General features: G+C 58.7%; 1 protein-coding gene across 2 annotated transcripts; it reads left to right on the top strand.

Annotated features, from left to right (window-relative positions):
* The first annotated feature begins 482 nt into the window (after positions 1-482).
* On the top strand, positions 483-13,570 carry USP5 (ubiquitin specific peptidase 5). Of its 2 annotated transcripts, none has more exons than XM_075552125.1 (20): positions 483-650; positions 3,204-3,329; positions 4,085-4,151; positions 4,262-4,395; positions 4,548-4,693; positions 4,904-5,088; positions 5,446-5,540; positions 6,187-6,380; positions 7,197-7,268; positions 7,557-7,644; positions 7,763-7,888; positions 8,322-8,475; positions 9,165-9,339; positions 9,923-10,011; positions 10,531-10,653; positions 11,196-11,339; positions 11,419-11,564; positions 11,751-11,904; positions 12,135-12,219; positions 12,940-13,570. In XM_075552125.1, exons 1-20 carry the CDS (start codon positions 540-542, stop codon positions 13,031-13,033), a joined length of 2,508 nt encoding a protein of 835 aa, XP_075408240.1. In that variant the 5' UTR covers positions 483-539; the 3' UTR covers positions 13,034-13,570. The 2 variants fall into 2 exon arrangements, with proteins under 2 accessions (XP_075408240.1, XP_075408239.1); XM_075552124.1 differs by having other exon boundaries at positions 10,531-10,722.
* The last annotated feature ends 165 nt before the right edge of the window (positions 13,571-13,735 follow it).

The following is a 13,735-nucleotide window of genomic DNA, read 5'->3' as shown; positions in this document are numbered from 1 at the left end:
GAAGACGAGTGGGATAGGGATAGTTACAGCTATTAATCCCTCGATACGAACTCGTTCCAAGCGCAACCTCATTGGGCAGCCCTTTTTCAAATATTAAGAAGGCAAATCGCTTCATAAATCTTTTTCAGTCGCTTAATATTTTCTGATTGGACAAGTCGCCGGCAAAGTTTCTGGGACCGGTTGGCTTAAATGTCTGTCAATTTTTCCAATCGAAGGCACTCGAAGGCATTGCAGGCGGCTTAGCCCCAGCCTCCCAAACTCGGGGTCCCGCCTGGCCGCTCGACCGACGCATAAACCGTAGCGAAGTGGGATTGGCTCTCTCAACTGTCAATTGTGTTGGACGCGCTTTTCATTGGCTCTCTTCAGGAGTGGGAGCAGAGGGCGGCGCACTAGTAGCCAGGCCCCGCCCAACTGCCATTCTCGCGCGTCTTCCCTCCGGCGCATGCGCCTCGTAAGCGCTGCTCATTGGACGGGAGGGAAAGGGGGTGGGGGAGTGGGACCGGTGGGAGCCGCCGTGTGGAAGAGCCGCTGCCGGTATCATGGCGGAGCTGTGTGAGGAGGCGCTGATATCAGTATTACCAACAATCCGCGTCCCTAAGCCTGGAGACCGGGTCCACAAAGACGAGTGCGCCTTCTCCTTCGACACCCCGGTAAGCTTGTTCCCCACGTCCGCAGCGAGCACGACTTCCTCCCTTCGCCCTGGTCATTCTGCCGGGGCCTGCAAGGCTTGAGCTGCCGCCTCCCTGCGGTGCACCATGGGACTTGGAGTCTCCCGCGCTCCTCCGCCCCGTGGCTTTTCATTATCTGGGCCCGTCGTCGGACTACTATCCCCGGAAGCCACCGCGCCCTCCAAATCCGCTCCCTCCCTCGCGGAGCACTGTGGGGATTGTTGTCGCTCACTCCCCGCCGCCGCCCTGAACTAAGGGTACAACCCGACCTTTGGACTACATCTCCCGTGCGGGCCCCTGAGAAAGGCTGAGAGCTGGCCTGGCGTGTGGCGCATGGCTCTCTGGGTTTTGTAGTTCGGTGTGGGAGGGATGGGGGCGACCCCCGCCACTAGTCTGAGCTGAGGGGTAGTGGTGTCTGCAGTTGCTAGGCGGCTAGGCGTCTGAGAGGGGCTGTGAAGCCGATGGATACAGAGAAAGGCCGGGTTAGGGAAACCTCCACCCGTGGCTAAGATGGACCTGGGGCGGGGAGGTGGGTCATTGATAATGAGAGGAAGACGTTCGTCCGCTCTCGAGGTGAGCCTTGCTCGCAGCAGCCCCCCTCCCCACCCAGTATGGAGAAAATGGGAAACCTCACTGAAGGTATTCCCAGATAAATGTTTCCTTTCTTGGTGGGTGCTAAGCCGGAGTCTTCCCCATCCCGGCGCCCACTCTTGACTAGTTAGACAAAACTGCCATCCACACCGCGCCTCCCGTTTTGCAGGCTCCACCCGGTGCCTCCCTTCCTGCGGGAGCTCCATCCAGGCCGGGCCCGCACAGAGAGGACAGCAGCCTGGGATCCGCCCCCCTTGCCACCCCTCCCTTCAAGCCACCACTGGGCCCTGCCCATGGTGTTGAGCCCGACCAGCTCAGGGCTGGAAAACTGCAAGTCAGAGGGGCAGGCTCGTTCAAGCTTCACCCCTGCTGAGTACAGCAGCACCACCCAAGGCCCCAGTTCAGGAGCCCCGCCGTCATTTGCTAGGCTTGCATGGGGTCTCAGACCATGTGCTGCTTCTCTGAAATCGGGCTTCAACAAAGGGACAAAAAGAAGGACTTCTCCGAGCCAACCCGCCACCGTCTGTGGTGCACTGGGCATCCTTTAGTTCCAACAGAGGAGTTCTCGTCCCACAGGGCTCCCACATTCCTCCAGATTCTCAATTGCGTGGATTTCTAGAGCGCCCTCCTCCTCGGGAGGGAAGTGGTTTTCTGCATTCCGAGCTTATGGTAGAAGATGGTGGGTGCCTCCTTACACGCCCCGCCGTTCCCTGCCGTCTCTCCTCAGTCACAACGTTGACTACTTTAAAAGAAGTTTTTACACTCTCCTCTCACTCTTACACTCTCCTCTCACTCGGAGTCAAGAGGTCTGCTGGGTGACCCAGTTGCGTAATTGACCAGCTTTTGCCAAGTTTGATGATCTTTAAATTAGGTTCCTGGTGGGAGGCGCATGGGTGACTTCCCCAGTGGTGGGAAGTGCTCCATGTGTCTGTGCACCTTGCCGCCCATACTGTTGTCGGGAGTGGCTCACACATCGGCCTAGTTTTCATATCACAGCAGGGAGACTTTCAAGGCCACTGAGCCTTTTATTCTGGGAAGAAGATGCCCATTGTTACTCAAAGCCTTGACTCTCTGGGAAGACTGTTATTGTCTCCAATTTCCTCCTCCATCTTCTCCATCTCTTTACTACAAAGGCTCCTATGGGAGCTTTTTCAGCCTTGGGAGGAAGCCCTCCCTTCCTCCCTCCTCAGACCTTTGTCATTCCCGGTCTTAGGTCTTCTTACTGGCTTGTACTCGGTCCAGCTGCCTCAGTAAATGTTGCTAGAATGTTTTAGGAAGAAGGTGACCTTGAGGTTAGAGGTAACCAGGTGGCCCTTTGGTGGGGATCATAGTTATGGATCAGGCTCAGCGGGAGAGCAGGTGGAGGGCTCACAGGGTGGGCCCGTTTGACCGCCCAAGAAGAATGTGGCATAGGAAAGGTCTGCACTGGAAACTCCAGGGTTCTGGGCGCTATTCCGGTGCTGCAATCTGTCCCCTAGCCTAGAGGGCAGGCCCTGTTTGTCTTGGGTGTCCCTAGCTGCCTCCACTGTCTGACACGAACATCTTGTCTCTCCTAAGAAAGGTCCCTTTCCCCTCTGAATGTCATCCCTGGTGCTTGCAGTACACATGGTTGATCACCATTTACTTTCGGGATTTCTTGACTCAGGAAAGAGGAGTGGGAAGTGAATTCTCTGGGATTGACTAGAGGGGACCAGTGTCCGAAGGAACAAATATATATAGATGTTAGCTAGCCCTCTGATGTCCTTCTTGGTTCTTATCAAAGTCATCGAAGGGGATGGGGAGGATCTTAGCCGGGTTACAGGTCACAAAGGGATAACCAGCTTGCTAAGGGGCACATGGTGTTAGAAAACAGACCCTACCTTCTGGAAGCCAGGAGTTTCAGCTCCGGGTCTCTGACTTCCCTGCCTGACCAGCCGTCATCCGCCGGTGTATCTTGCCCCGCAGGAGTCCGAGGGGGGCCTGTACATCTGCATGAGCACATTCCTCGGCTTCGGGAAACAATATGTGGAGAGGCACTACAACAAGACGGGCCATCGAGTCTACCTGCACCTCCGACGGACCCGGCGCCCGGTAAGGGCAGGGCAAGAGGGTGGCGCACACACGCCCCGCAAAGCACTGCTGTACAGTCTCTGCCCTTCTTACCCACTGGCTTCCGTTTCTCCTTTTCATCTGCTGTGTGTGTCTAAAACCTGGATGGAACATGATGAACGGAGTTCATGTCACTTCACCGCACACAGGCGGATCCTGGAATGGCAAATGTTTTCTGACACGTTCCTTCGCTTTGTATTGGTTTTCCGCCCAACAGTTGTGGCTCGTTGCATTTTGTGACACGGCTGGCAACCTCCACGGCCTCCCAGCCCCATGCCGTGTCCCTTCCTCCCGTGTTGCTGCCTCCTTTATCCTCCCCTCCTCCCTCCTGCCTTCAGAGCTTTATCCCTGGGGAAATGCTGTCCTTTGAGCTCACACGGTTGATGGTTCCAAGGCGCGGGGACTCCCTGGTGTGATTGGTCAGCTGGTAGCCCCTTCTGCTGCGTGGCTGAAAGTTGGGTCAAGGGGGTGAGCTCAGTTCAGGCTTGGGAGTGAAACGGGTGACTAAAGGCAGTAGTTGGGAGGACAGGGGCGGGGTTCTACCAATTTCTACCCAACCGTTGAGCTTAACTGTTTCATAGAGATTTACTTCACTCACACACACACACACACACTTGGCTCAGTATCTTTGTCAGCTGCATCCTCTTCCTAGGTCCCCCATCCATCCATCCTCGGAGCCTTCCCTTCCCTGGGATCAGGTGCCCCTTACTGAGCCTGCTCTTCTTACCCCCTTGCAGAAAGAGGAGGACACCACCACAGGCACCGGAGATCCGCCCCGGAAGAAACCTACCAGACTGGCTATTGGTGAGCTGCGTGGGCACCTATTCCCCGCCGCCCCGGGGTCCTAGCGACACAGAGGGGGCATTGACCTGTGGCGGCTGTCCCACTCCTCCTCTTCTTCCCTGTCCTCCCAGGTGTGGAAGGTGGGTTTGACCTCACGGAGGAAAAGCCTGACTACGAAGAGGATGTGAAGATTATCATCTTGCCTGACTACCTGGAGATTGCCCGGGAGGGGCTGGGAGGACTGCCGGACCGGGTCAGGGAGCGGGTAGGAAGCCCTTCGCGCCCCAGCAGAGGTGGTGGGCCGGGGCGGGGGTGCTCGGCCCAGTGATCATCACCAGAGCTGAAGAGCACGGTGGGGAGGGAGGGAGGCGCGTGGAGCTGGGTGCTGCCTCTGACCCTCTACGTTCCCCTCCACAGGTGACCAGTGCCATAGATGCCCTCCTGCGGGCCGACTCTGCCTCCCGCAAGCAGGAGGTGCAGGCCTGGGATGGGGAGGTGCGGCAGGTGTCTAAGCACGCCTTCAACCTCAAGCAGCTGGACAACCCTGCTCGAATCCCTCCCTGGTGAGGCCTGGCCCTCCCACCTTGGGGCACCACTGGCAGGGCAAAGACAGAGCTGCCTTTTGCTGGGGATCTGGTGGGAGAGAGGGTTTGCCAAGGGCAGAGCTGGGACCAGAGGCGAGCAGATGGGAGGGATGTTGGGGCTGGTGAGAGCCCCTTCCCGGCGCACGCATCACCCCCAGCCTCCCTCCCTACTCAACCTGCTTTGGGCAGGGGCTGGAAGTGCTCCAAGTGCGACATGAAGGAGAACCTGTGGCTCAACCTGACCGATGGCTCCATCCTGTGCGGCCGCCGCTACTTCGACGGCAGTGGGGGCAACAACCATGCTGTGGAGCACTACAGGGAGTCGGGCTACCCGCTGGCTGTCAAGCTGGGCACTATCACGCCTGACGGAGCAGGTAGCCCCTTCCACACACACGCGTGTGCTTATGTGTGTCTTTGTATTCGTTTTCTGTGACACCAGTACGTGAATACATCCGCTTAATACAAGGTGAGGATGTTCAAGGTGAGCCTAAATCCTGAGTTAACCCCCGGGACCTAGTCCCTTACTGACGTGAGACAGACCACTCCTGCCCTTACTCTGTCTGACTCCAGTCGCCACCCCATCTTCCCTTGCGCCTCACCTAGAAGGGCATGTGACCGCTCTGTGACTCAGGCACCCAGCCCTCCGGTCCGTCCAGGGCAGGGAGTGGGACTGGTGGCCAGGAGTCCCTCCAGAGGTACCCGCTTGACTCTGTCCCTGCCTCCTGCCCTAGACGTGTACTCATACGATGAGGATGACATGGTCCTGGACCCCAACCTAGCTGAGCACCTGTCCCACTTTGGCATTGACATGCTGAAGATGCAGAAGGTGAGAGCTGCCAACTTTACCCCTGCCCCGTGACGGGCCGCCTGAAACAGAGGGTAGAATTTGCAGCGAGGTACTGCAGTTAACCCCGCGGCCAAGATACAGGGAGGGCTTCAGAAAGACCGTGGGGAAATGCCATTATCGTTTGATTCCATTTTCCACCAACTTGTTCAACACACCCTCGTGTGTGGCCCTCCTGTGGACAGCTCCCTAGCAGCATCCATTCTGTCAGCGAGTACTGACCGAGTGCCTACGACAAGTGTGGTCCCGCTTTCAGAGACCTGTGTTGTGGGGGAAAGGCAAGCGGTCATCACACAGTCAGCACAGACAAGTGGACAGACAGACGGATGGGTGCGATGAAAGAGGGGTGGGGGCCACAGGAGGTCTGGGGAATCAGGGACTGCCCTGGGAAAATAGCATTGGAGTGAAATCCGCAGGTGACCCAGGGTGAACTTCAGGATGGGGAAGGCCTTTCCTGTAGAGAGGCCCCTACGAGCAGAGGCGAATAGGCCTCTGAGGGCTGGGTGGCCCAGCCTGGACCGCTCACAGGCCTCTCGTTGTTCAGAGCTGTTGTATCCGACCCTGTGAGAGGTCTGTGGAAAGGCCGGGTGAGCGTCTTGCCCAGTGTGAAGTGCACCTGCCTTTGCAGACAGACAAGACGATGACTGAGTTGGAGATAGATATGAACCAGCGGATCGGTGAGTGGGAGCTGATCCAGGAGTCTGGTGTGCAACTGAAGCCCCTGTTCGGGCCTGGCTACACTGGCATCCAGAACCTGGGTAACAGCTGCTACCTCAACTCTGTGGTCCAGGTGCTCTTCAGCATCCCCGACTTCCAGAGGAAGTGAGTACCCTCCCCACGGTGGCCCAGGGCTCTGCACCCATAATCCCTTCACCTCTCCTCCTGGCCGCCAGCCTCTGGGCACACTCCTCCTTCAGCCGCCCTCAATAGGTGTCCGCTTTCTCCCAGTCTCAGAACGGTTCTAGCGTGCCGTGGCTGGGGTGTGTCACTCAGCCCCCTGCAGAACACACCAGCAGGTCCCCAGGCTCTCCAGGCCGCGCATCTGACTCCAGGGTTAGCGGGTCCGTGACACTGGATGAGCGCCTCAGATGGACAAGTAGCACTTGAGAGGAAGGGTTTGGACCACGAAGAAGAAAGGCAGATTCTTAGCATAAATGTGTTTGCTGCCTTGGTTGGGAAGCCGCCCTGGTGGCGTATCAAGCATTGGGCTGCTAACCACATGGTTGGCGGTTCAAACCCACAAGCTTCCGTGTGGGGACAAGATGAGGCTGTCGACTCCTGTAAACAGGAGTTAGTCTCAGGAGCCGTTCTACCCTGTCCTGTAAGTAGGGATCAAGTCAGTGGCAGTGGGTTGGTCTAATTTGGAGGGATCTGACACAAATTCAAAAACTTAGACTACCAACAAGCTCTACCTGATAGATTGGGAACTGTCTCTCTCTCCTGCTCCTGGGCTGCCCTCCCCCTCGCCCTGGCGTGTGCTGCGCCCTGACATAGTGGAGAAGGTAACAGCGATGTGGGCTCCGGGGTTCTGCTGCCGGGAACCCCACACTCGGGGAGAGCTTGTTCTGGGAGTTAGTAGATCACCGCTCGCTTCTCTTTTCCTCCGAGCCCAAGCAATGATCTCTGCCTGGTCCTTAGGTATGTGGATAAGCTGGAGAGGATCTTCCAGAACGCTCCGACAGACCCCACCCAGGACTTCAGCACCCAGGTGTAGGTAGCCAGGCCTCTGTCCGAGAGGCCTCCCCACTCAAGCTGGTGTGTGTGCGCCCTCCTGCATGAACACCTGGGGGGGATGGCAGGTACCCCCTGGTCACTTACTAACTCTTGGGTGGCTGTCCTCTGGGCTTGTTTGTCCTGGTCTTGGTCCCCGTGGAACACAAGGGTTCTCGCCCCTGAGTCTTGTCTGCGGTGGACCACCATTGAGGGTGAGGGGCTGTGGGCAGGCGGGTGGGCGTCAGTGGGACTGGAGCTAACTGGTTCTCCGGACTGTTTTCACAGGGCCAAGCTGGGCCATGGCCTTCTCTCTGGAGAGTATTCCAAGCCAGTGCTGGAGTCCGGTGATGGGGAGCAGGTGTCCGAACAGAAAGTGAGTTGGGGGCCTCTGCCCCTTGCCAACGCTGGGGTTATGGGGAGTCTGAGGTCTGGGTGCCTTAAAAGCTGCAGGGCGGGCTAAACCCAGCTGAGTCCCTACCCTCTCTCCCCAGGAAGTTCAGGATGGCATCGCCCCTCGGATGTTCAAAGCCCTCATTGGCAAAGGCCACCCGGAATTCTCTACCAACCGGCAGCAGGATGCCCAGGAGTTCTTCCTGCACCTTATCAACATGGTCGAGGTGAGGGCCCGAGGGAGACTCGCTCACACGCCTCGCATCCCTCCCTCTCCCTCCTGCCACCCTCTGCTGGCAGAGCCTCCCCTGTGCCCAGAGAGTCTGCATGCACAGAGAATGGTTGGTGAGGGCATGCCGTGATCCTTGTGCACCGTGCGCTTGCAGCCCTGTGGGGTGCAACCACAGAGAAGGATGTGAGACTGCTTAGTGCTCAGAAAGAAAATAACCAGCCATGGCGGCCTAGGCACACAGGGCTCCGTGGGGCCAGGGTGTGGAGGAGGGGGGGTGCGTGCATTAAAGTCACGAGCGGAAGTCAGCCTGCTCCACCCTTGCATCCTCGAGGCCGTCTCCACCTCCCCCTTTCCCCTGCCCCCCAGGGACCCTGCTCAGCCCCCTCACCCCCCATTCCCTACCTGGCTTCCCTGTGTCTTCCCCACAGAGGAATTGCCGGAGTTCTGAAAACCCAAATGAAGTGTTCCGCTTCTTGGTGGAGGAGAAGATCAAGTGCCTGGCCACAGAGAAGGTGAAGTACACCCAGCGAGTTGACTACATCATGCAGCTGCCGGTGCCCGTGGACGCGGCCCTGAACAAAGGTAGCGTGTGCTCAGCAGGGGCTGGAAGCGGCAGGCGAGCTCTGTGAGGCCTGGCCCCAAGGACCAGCCTGCTTCCCGTGTGCCCTGCTCCCGGGGCCACCTTGCCCACAGCTTGACACCAGTTCTTGGTGAAGGACATCGTCGGTGGTAAAGTAGAGGAGAGAGAGCCCATGGCCATCGAGTCACTGCCAACTCACAGCAACCTGTAGGACAGGGTAGAACTGCCCCTGAGTTTCCCAGACTGCAGCTGTTGACAGGGATGAAAAGCCCCGTCTTCTCCTGAGGAGCTGCTGATGGTGTCGAACTGCTGGCCTCTGGGATCGCAGCCCAGCCCGTAACCACTACGCCACCAGGGCTCCTCTAGTAAAGCGGAAGGGCAGTAAAAAAGAAGGCCCTCATGGGGATGGATGGACGCGGGGACTGTAGCAAGGGGCTCGGGCGGAGGGGCCGATGCGAGGCCGGCGCAGCACCGGGCAGTGTTTCATTCCATTGTGTTTAGGGTCTCTCCGGGTTGGAACCAATTTGAGGGCACCTAACAACCACCAGCGCAGCCTGTTGAGGAGAGGCAGGGTCCTCACGTGACCGATGGTCTAGTGGGCCTTGGGAGGGCAGAGGAGCTGTAGTAGGCACGGCTGCAGAGCCTGCGGGCAAGGCTGGGGTCCGGGCCCACTGGTCCCTTGTGCCTCCAGAGGAGCTTGTGGAGTATGAGGAGAAGAAGCGGCAAGCCGAGGAGGAGAAGTTGCCGCTGCCAGAACTGGTGCGGGCCCAGGTGCCCTTCAGCTCCTGCCTGGAGGCCTACGGGGCGCCCGAGCAGGTGGATGACTTCTGGAGCACCGCCCTGCAGGCCAAATCAGTAGCCGTCAAGTAAGCCCTGTGCGTCTGGGCCCGAGGCTTTGGGGACCCTGGAAGCTACCGAACGTCTCTCCTGTTCTCATACGCCTTTCATTTGGGGGCTGGTGGTCTGGCCGGAGTAGACGTGGGCGACTGCTGTGCCTGCCACCTGCCCTGTCCCCGCACCCCGTCCTTCCCTCTCCCCTGGTACACCCATTACCGACAGCCACCCAGCCCCTCCTGCCTCAGAGCCGCCCTCCGGGGTGGGCAGCCACAGCTTCCTCCCACCCTGTGGCTCTGCTTTCGTCCCTCAGCTGTGCTCGAGGGCAGGCCTTCAGTAGGGACAGGATTAGCATTGCCAGAAACAGCCTCTGGTGTCCGAGCCATGTCATTGGCACCGGCTAGAGATGGGAAGGCGCTCCTTGACCTGAGGGGAATTTGCAACTTGCCCTGTACTTCCCTCTCTCCTGTGTCCGCACCTACGGGGGGAGAGTGCCGTGGGGATCTCTCGAGCTTTTAGGTCTCCCCCACCTGCTCATCCCAGGAGGGGCTACGGGGCTATCAGGAGAGGGGAGCTGTGGGATGCTCAGGTACCAGGACATTCTCTCTTCCCTAGGACCACGCGATTTGCCTCATTCCCTGACTACCTGGTCATCCAGATCAAGAAGTTCACCTTCGGCTTAGACTGGGTGCCCAAGAAGCTGGGTATGGTGCCCGGGCCGAGGGAGGGAAGCTGAGAACGCTAGAATCAGGAGGGGCCGTAGCACCTGTAGCCCCTGCCTCTGAGAATAGAACAAAATGAGCTTCAAGGGGCCAGGGTTTGTGAAAAACAAATAAACCCTGACTCAGAAACATTAGAAGACGCCTTCAAGTTTGCAGTTAACGTTCCCAACCAACGTGATTTCCATAGCTGCATTTTTATAACCAGTGAAATGTTTTCACCTTGAGTCGTGAGCAGTGAGTTCTGGCTCGCGGAGACCCCTGACGGCTCTAAGAGCTCTCTGAGGATTACTGATCTGACTTCCTTCTCTGGAACAAGGGGCGGAGCTCCTCAGAAGTCATAAAGCCACCCAGTCCCACGGCAGTGGCCCCCTTCCTTGCGCGTAGCTGTGGCAGAGCTGGAGCCAGGATCCGGGCCTTCTAAGATGGGCCTGCTCATGGTAGCTCCTTTTGAACGAGCAGTGAGCCACCAAGGCGACCCTCGCCCTGCCCTTCCCCTTGCAGACGTGTCCATCGAGATGCCGGAGGAGCTGGACATCTCCCAGTTGCGGGGGACAGGGCTGCAGCCCGGAGAGGAGGAGCTGCCTGACATTGCCCCTCCTCTGGTCACTCCGGACGAGCCCAAAGGTAGCCTTGGTTTCTATGGCAACGAAGACGACGACTCCTTCTGCTCCCCTCACTTCTCCTCTCCAACATGTTAGTGACTCTTCCTGCCTGTCTCTCTCCTTGCTGGGGGGGGGCCTTCTCCGCCTTGTCTCCCCGACCCTGTCCTTTGTGTTTTTCCTGTCTCCCCTCTCCTGTCCTTTGTGTTTCTCCTGCCCTTTTGATGGAGCTGGGGACCCCCTAGAGCACCCTCAGCCACATTTGCCGCAGGGGTGGCCATGGCCCTGGCTAATCGCCTCTCAAGGCCTGTTCCTGCTGGCGGGGGGCGGGGTGGGGTGAGTCCCCTGCAGCAGACGCAGGGCCAGTCTCTGGACAGGGCCCTGTCACTTCCCTTCTGTGCCTTTGGGATCTCCGTGTGGTCCCTCTAGTTCTGGGGTAAGGTTGATGAGGGACATGCATGGACTTGGATGGCTGGGAGAAAGGGCTGTGGGTGCACTTGGAAGGGAGCAGAGGGTGCCCCACGGAGTACAGTCAGTGTGCCCACCCCACCCCCTATCCCCCCCCAGCACCCATGTTGGACGAATCCGTCATCATCCAGCTGGTGGAGATGGGCTTCCCTATGGACGCCTGCCGCAAAGCTGTCTACTACACGGGCAACAGCGGGGCCGAGGCGGCCATGAACTGGGTCATGTCACACATGGATGATCCAGGTAGGCCGGCCAGCGGGGTGGGCCAAGCCAGGCTGCCATCCTCCCTGCAGACACACTTCAGCCGTTTACCTCCTGACAGACTTCGCAAACCCCCTCATCCTGCCTGGCTCCAGTGGACCTGGCTCCATAAGCACAGCTGCCGAGCCACCACCTGACGACTGTGTGACCACCATCGTCTCCATGGGGTTCTCCCAGGACCAGGCCCTGAAGGCTCTCCGGGCCACGGTATGGGCTGCCACGGGGAGCAGGGAGCGAGCCTCAGTCTGACCGAGCAGAGGATTGTGTGTGTGTGTGTGTTTGTGTGTTGGGGTGCCGGGGGCTGGGTGTCCTTCGATGGCGGCAGTGAGTTCTCCCCGATGCTTGCTTGCCCCTGAATGTGCTCAGAAAAGTAACGGCCCCTTCCTCTCCAAGAACAACAGTTTAGAGCGGGCTGTGGACTGGATCTTCAGCCACATTGATGACCTGGATGCGGAAGCTGCCATGGACATCTCAGAGGGCCGCTCCGCTGCTGACTCCATCTCGGAGTCGGTGCCAGTAGGGCCTAAAGTCCGGGACGGCCCTGGAAGTGAGTGGGCCTGGCAGACAAACGGGACAGCTGGGAGGAGCTAGCCAACCCACTGCTCCAGAGCCCTCTTTGGAATGCAGTGCTGCCTTCCCAGGGGCCAGAGGGGTCAGTTCCTGGGGGTGGGACTTGAAGAGCGCCCTGCATGTTCCACGTCCCCTGAGCTGCTGGCTGGAGCCTCAGCATGGGATGCAGGCATTCCACATGTCCGTCTCTGCCTTCTCTCTCCCCAGAGTATCAGCTCTTTGCCTTCATTAGCCACATGGGCACCTCTACCATGTGTGGTCATTATGTCTGCCACATCAAGAAGGAGGGCAGGTAAGGGGCTGCCCGTGGACACCTTCAATGGGGAAAGGGAGGTGGGAATTAGTAGGGACCTTGTACAAGAAAATTCCAGAATAGCTGTGACTATGGGGCACAAGGACGCCCCAGATTGGACCTTGACTGACAGCAGAGATCGGCAAACTAGCCCCAGGGCTCTTGTGGATGCCGTTTTCTGGAGTGGAGCCGCTGTGGGTCACTAGGCGTTGGCACCAGCTGCATTCAGAGCCGTGATGGCACCGTGGCTGCGGGTCGGCTGTGATCGGAAGCTCAATGCCAGCAGCTTCTTGGGAGAAAGGGCTTTCTGCTTCCGTGAAGAACGGCAGTCTTGGAAACCCACAGGGGCAGTCAGTCCTACCCTGCCCTGCAGGGCTGCTGTCAGTATTGACTCGATGACAACACTGGGTTTGACATGGCTGCAGTCCTCCTGCAGCAGCTAGACTTAAGTCACAGTCAGAGGGCAGGTGACCTGTGAAACCCGAGATGTACTGTCCAGCCTTCACAGAAAGTTTGCCGCCCCCTGCCTCATAGGAATGGGGCAGGGCTGGTTGTAAAGATAAAAGAGGGCCCCAAGACAGAGTAAGGGAAAGGACCCTGGTGGGATTGGGACCCTCCCTCCAGTACAGTAGGGTGTAGAGAACAGAAGCACCAGGAGAAACAGAGAGGAAACTGATCCAACTTGGGGTGCGCATGCATCCTTTTCTGCCTCTCCCCCAGATGGGTGATCTACAATGACCAGAAAGTGTGTGCCTCCGAGAAGCCCCCCAAGGACCTGGGCTACATCTACTTCTATCAGAGAGTGGCCAGCTAAGAGCCCTCCTCACCCCTTACCACTGGGGCAGGGGCAGACCACCCGCCTGAGGGATGGGGCTGTGGGATGGGCTTTGCCCAGCCCCCTGCTCGAGACCCTTTTCCTTTTGGTCCCAGCTGCAGGGAAGAAGCTGGAGGCCTAGAGCAGGGCCAAGCAAAGGGGAGGGGACACATCTTAGGCTTGGGGAGTAGGGCGGGAAGGGGAAGGGAGGGCTGGCCGCCTGTCCACACCAAGGCTCCGTAGTGTCCCCTGCCCCTGGACCCAGTGTGCTGCTGCTCTGTAACCCTGCCCGGCCCCTGGTGTGGAATGGGGAGGGGTGTCGTCTGTGTGTGTGTATGTGTGCGCGTGGGTGTCGCTTTGTGCGTCCTCTTCCAGGGGAGGGAGGTCTCTGCTTGCCCTCCTCCCCCTGCGTGTTCCATGTGGCTGGGCAAGGGAGGGCTAGGAGGGAATCGGGGACCGGGCGCCTTCCTGCCTGTCTTTCCCCCACCCTTTCTGAAAATGCCAAAATACCTGATGTGAATAAAAGTACAATGGCTACTTTGTGTCTTGTCCCATTTGAGACCAGTGTGGGTAAAGCAGGATGGCTACTGGAGACCTCGGGAGGGCGCTCGGCCAGTTTCACAAACCCCCTGCCCCAGTGGGTGCCAACTGCTATCGACCCTGTAGGCAAGGGAGCGAACTGGCCTGTGGGTCCCTGAGACT

This window comes from Tenrec ecaudatus, chromosome 6 (genome assembly GCF_050624435.1).
Source record: "Tenrec ecaudatus isolate mTenEca1 chromosome 6, mTenEca1.hap1, whole genome shotgun sequence".
NCBI lineage: Eukaryota > Metazoa > Chordata > Mammalia > Afrosoricida > Tenrecidae > Tenrec > Tenrec ecaudatus.
This window is presented reverse-complemented; position numbering and strand designations above follow the sequence as displayed.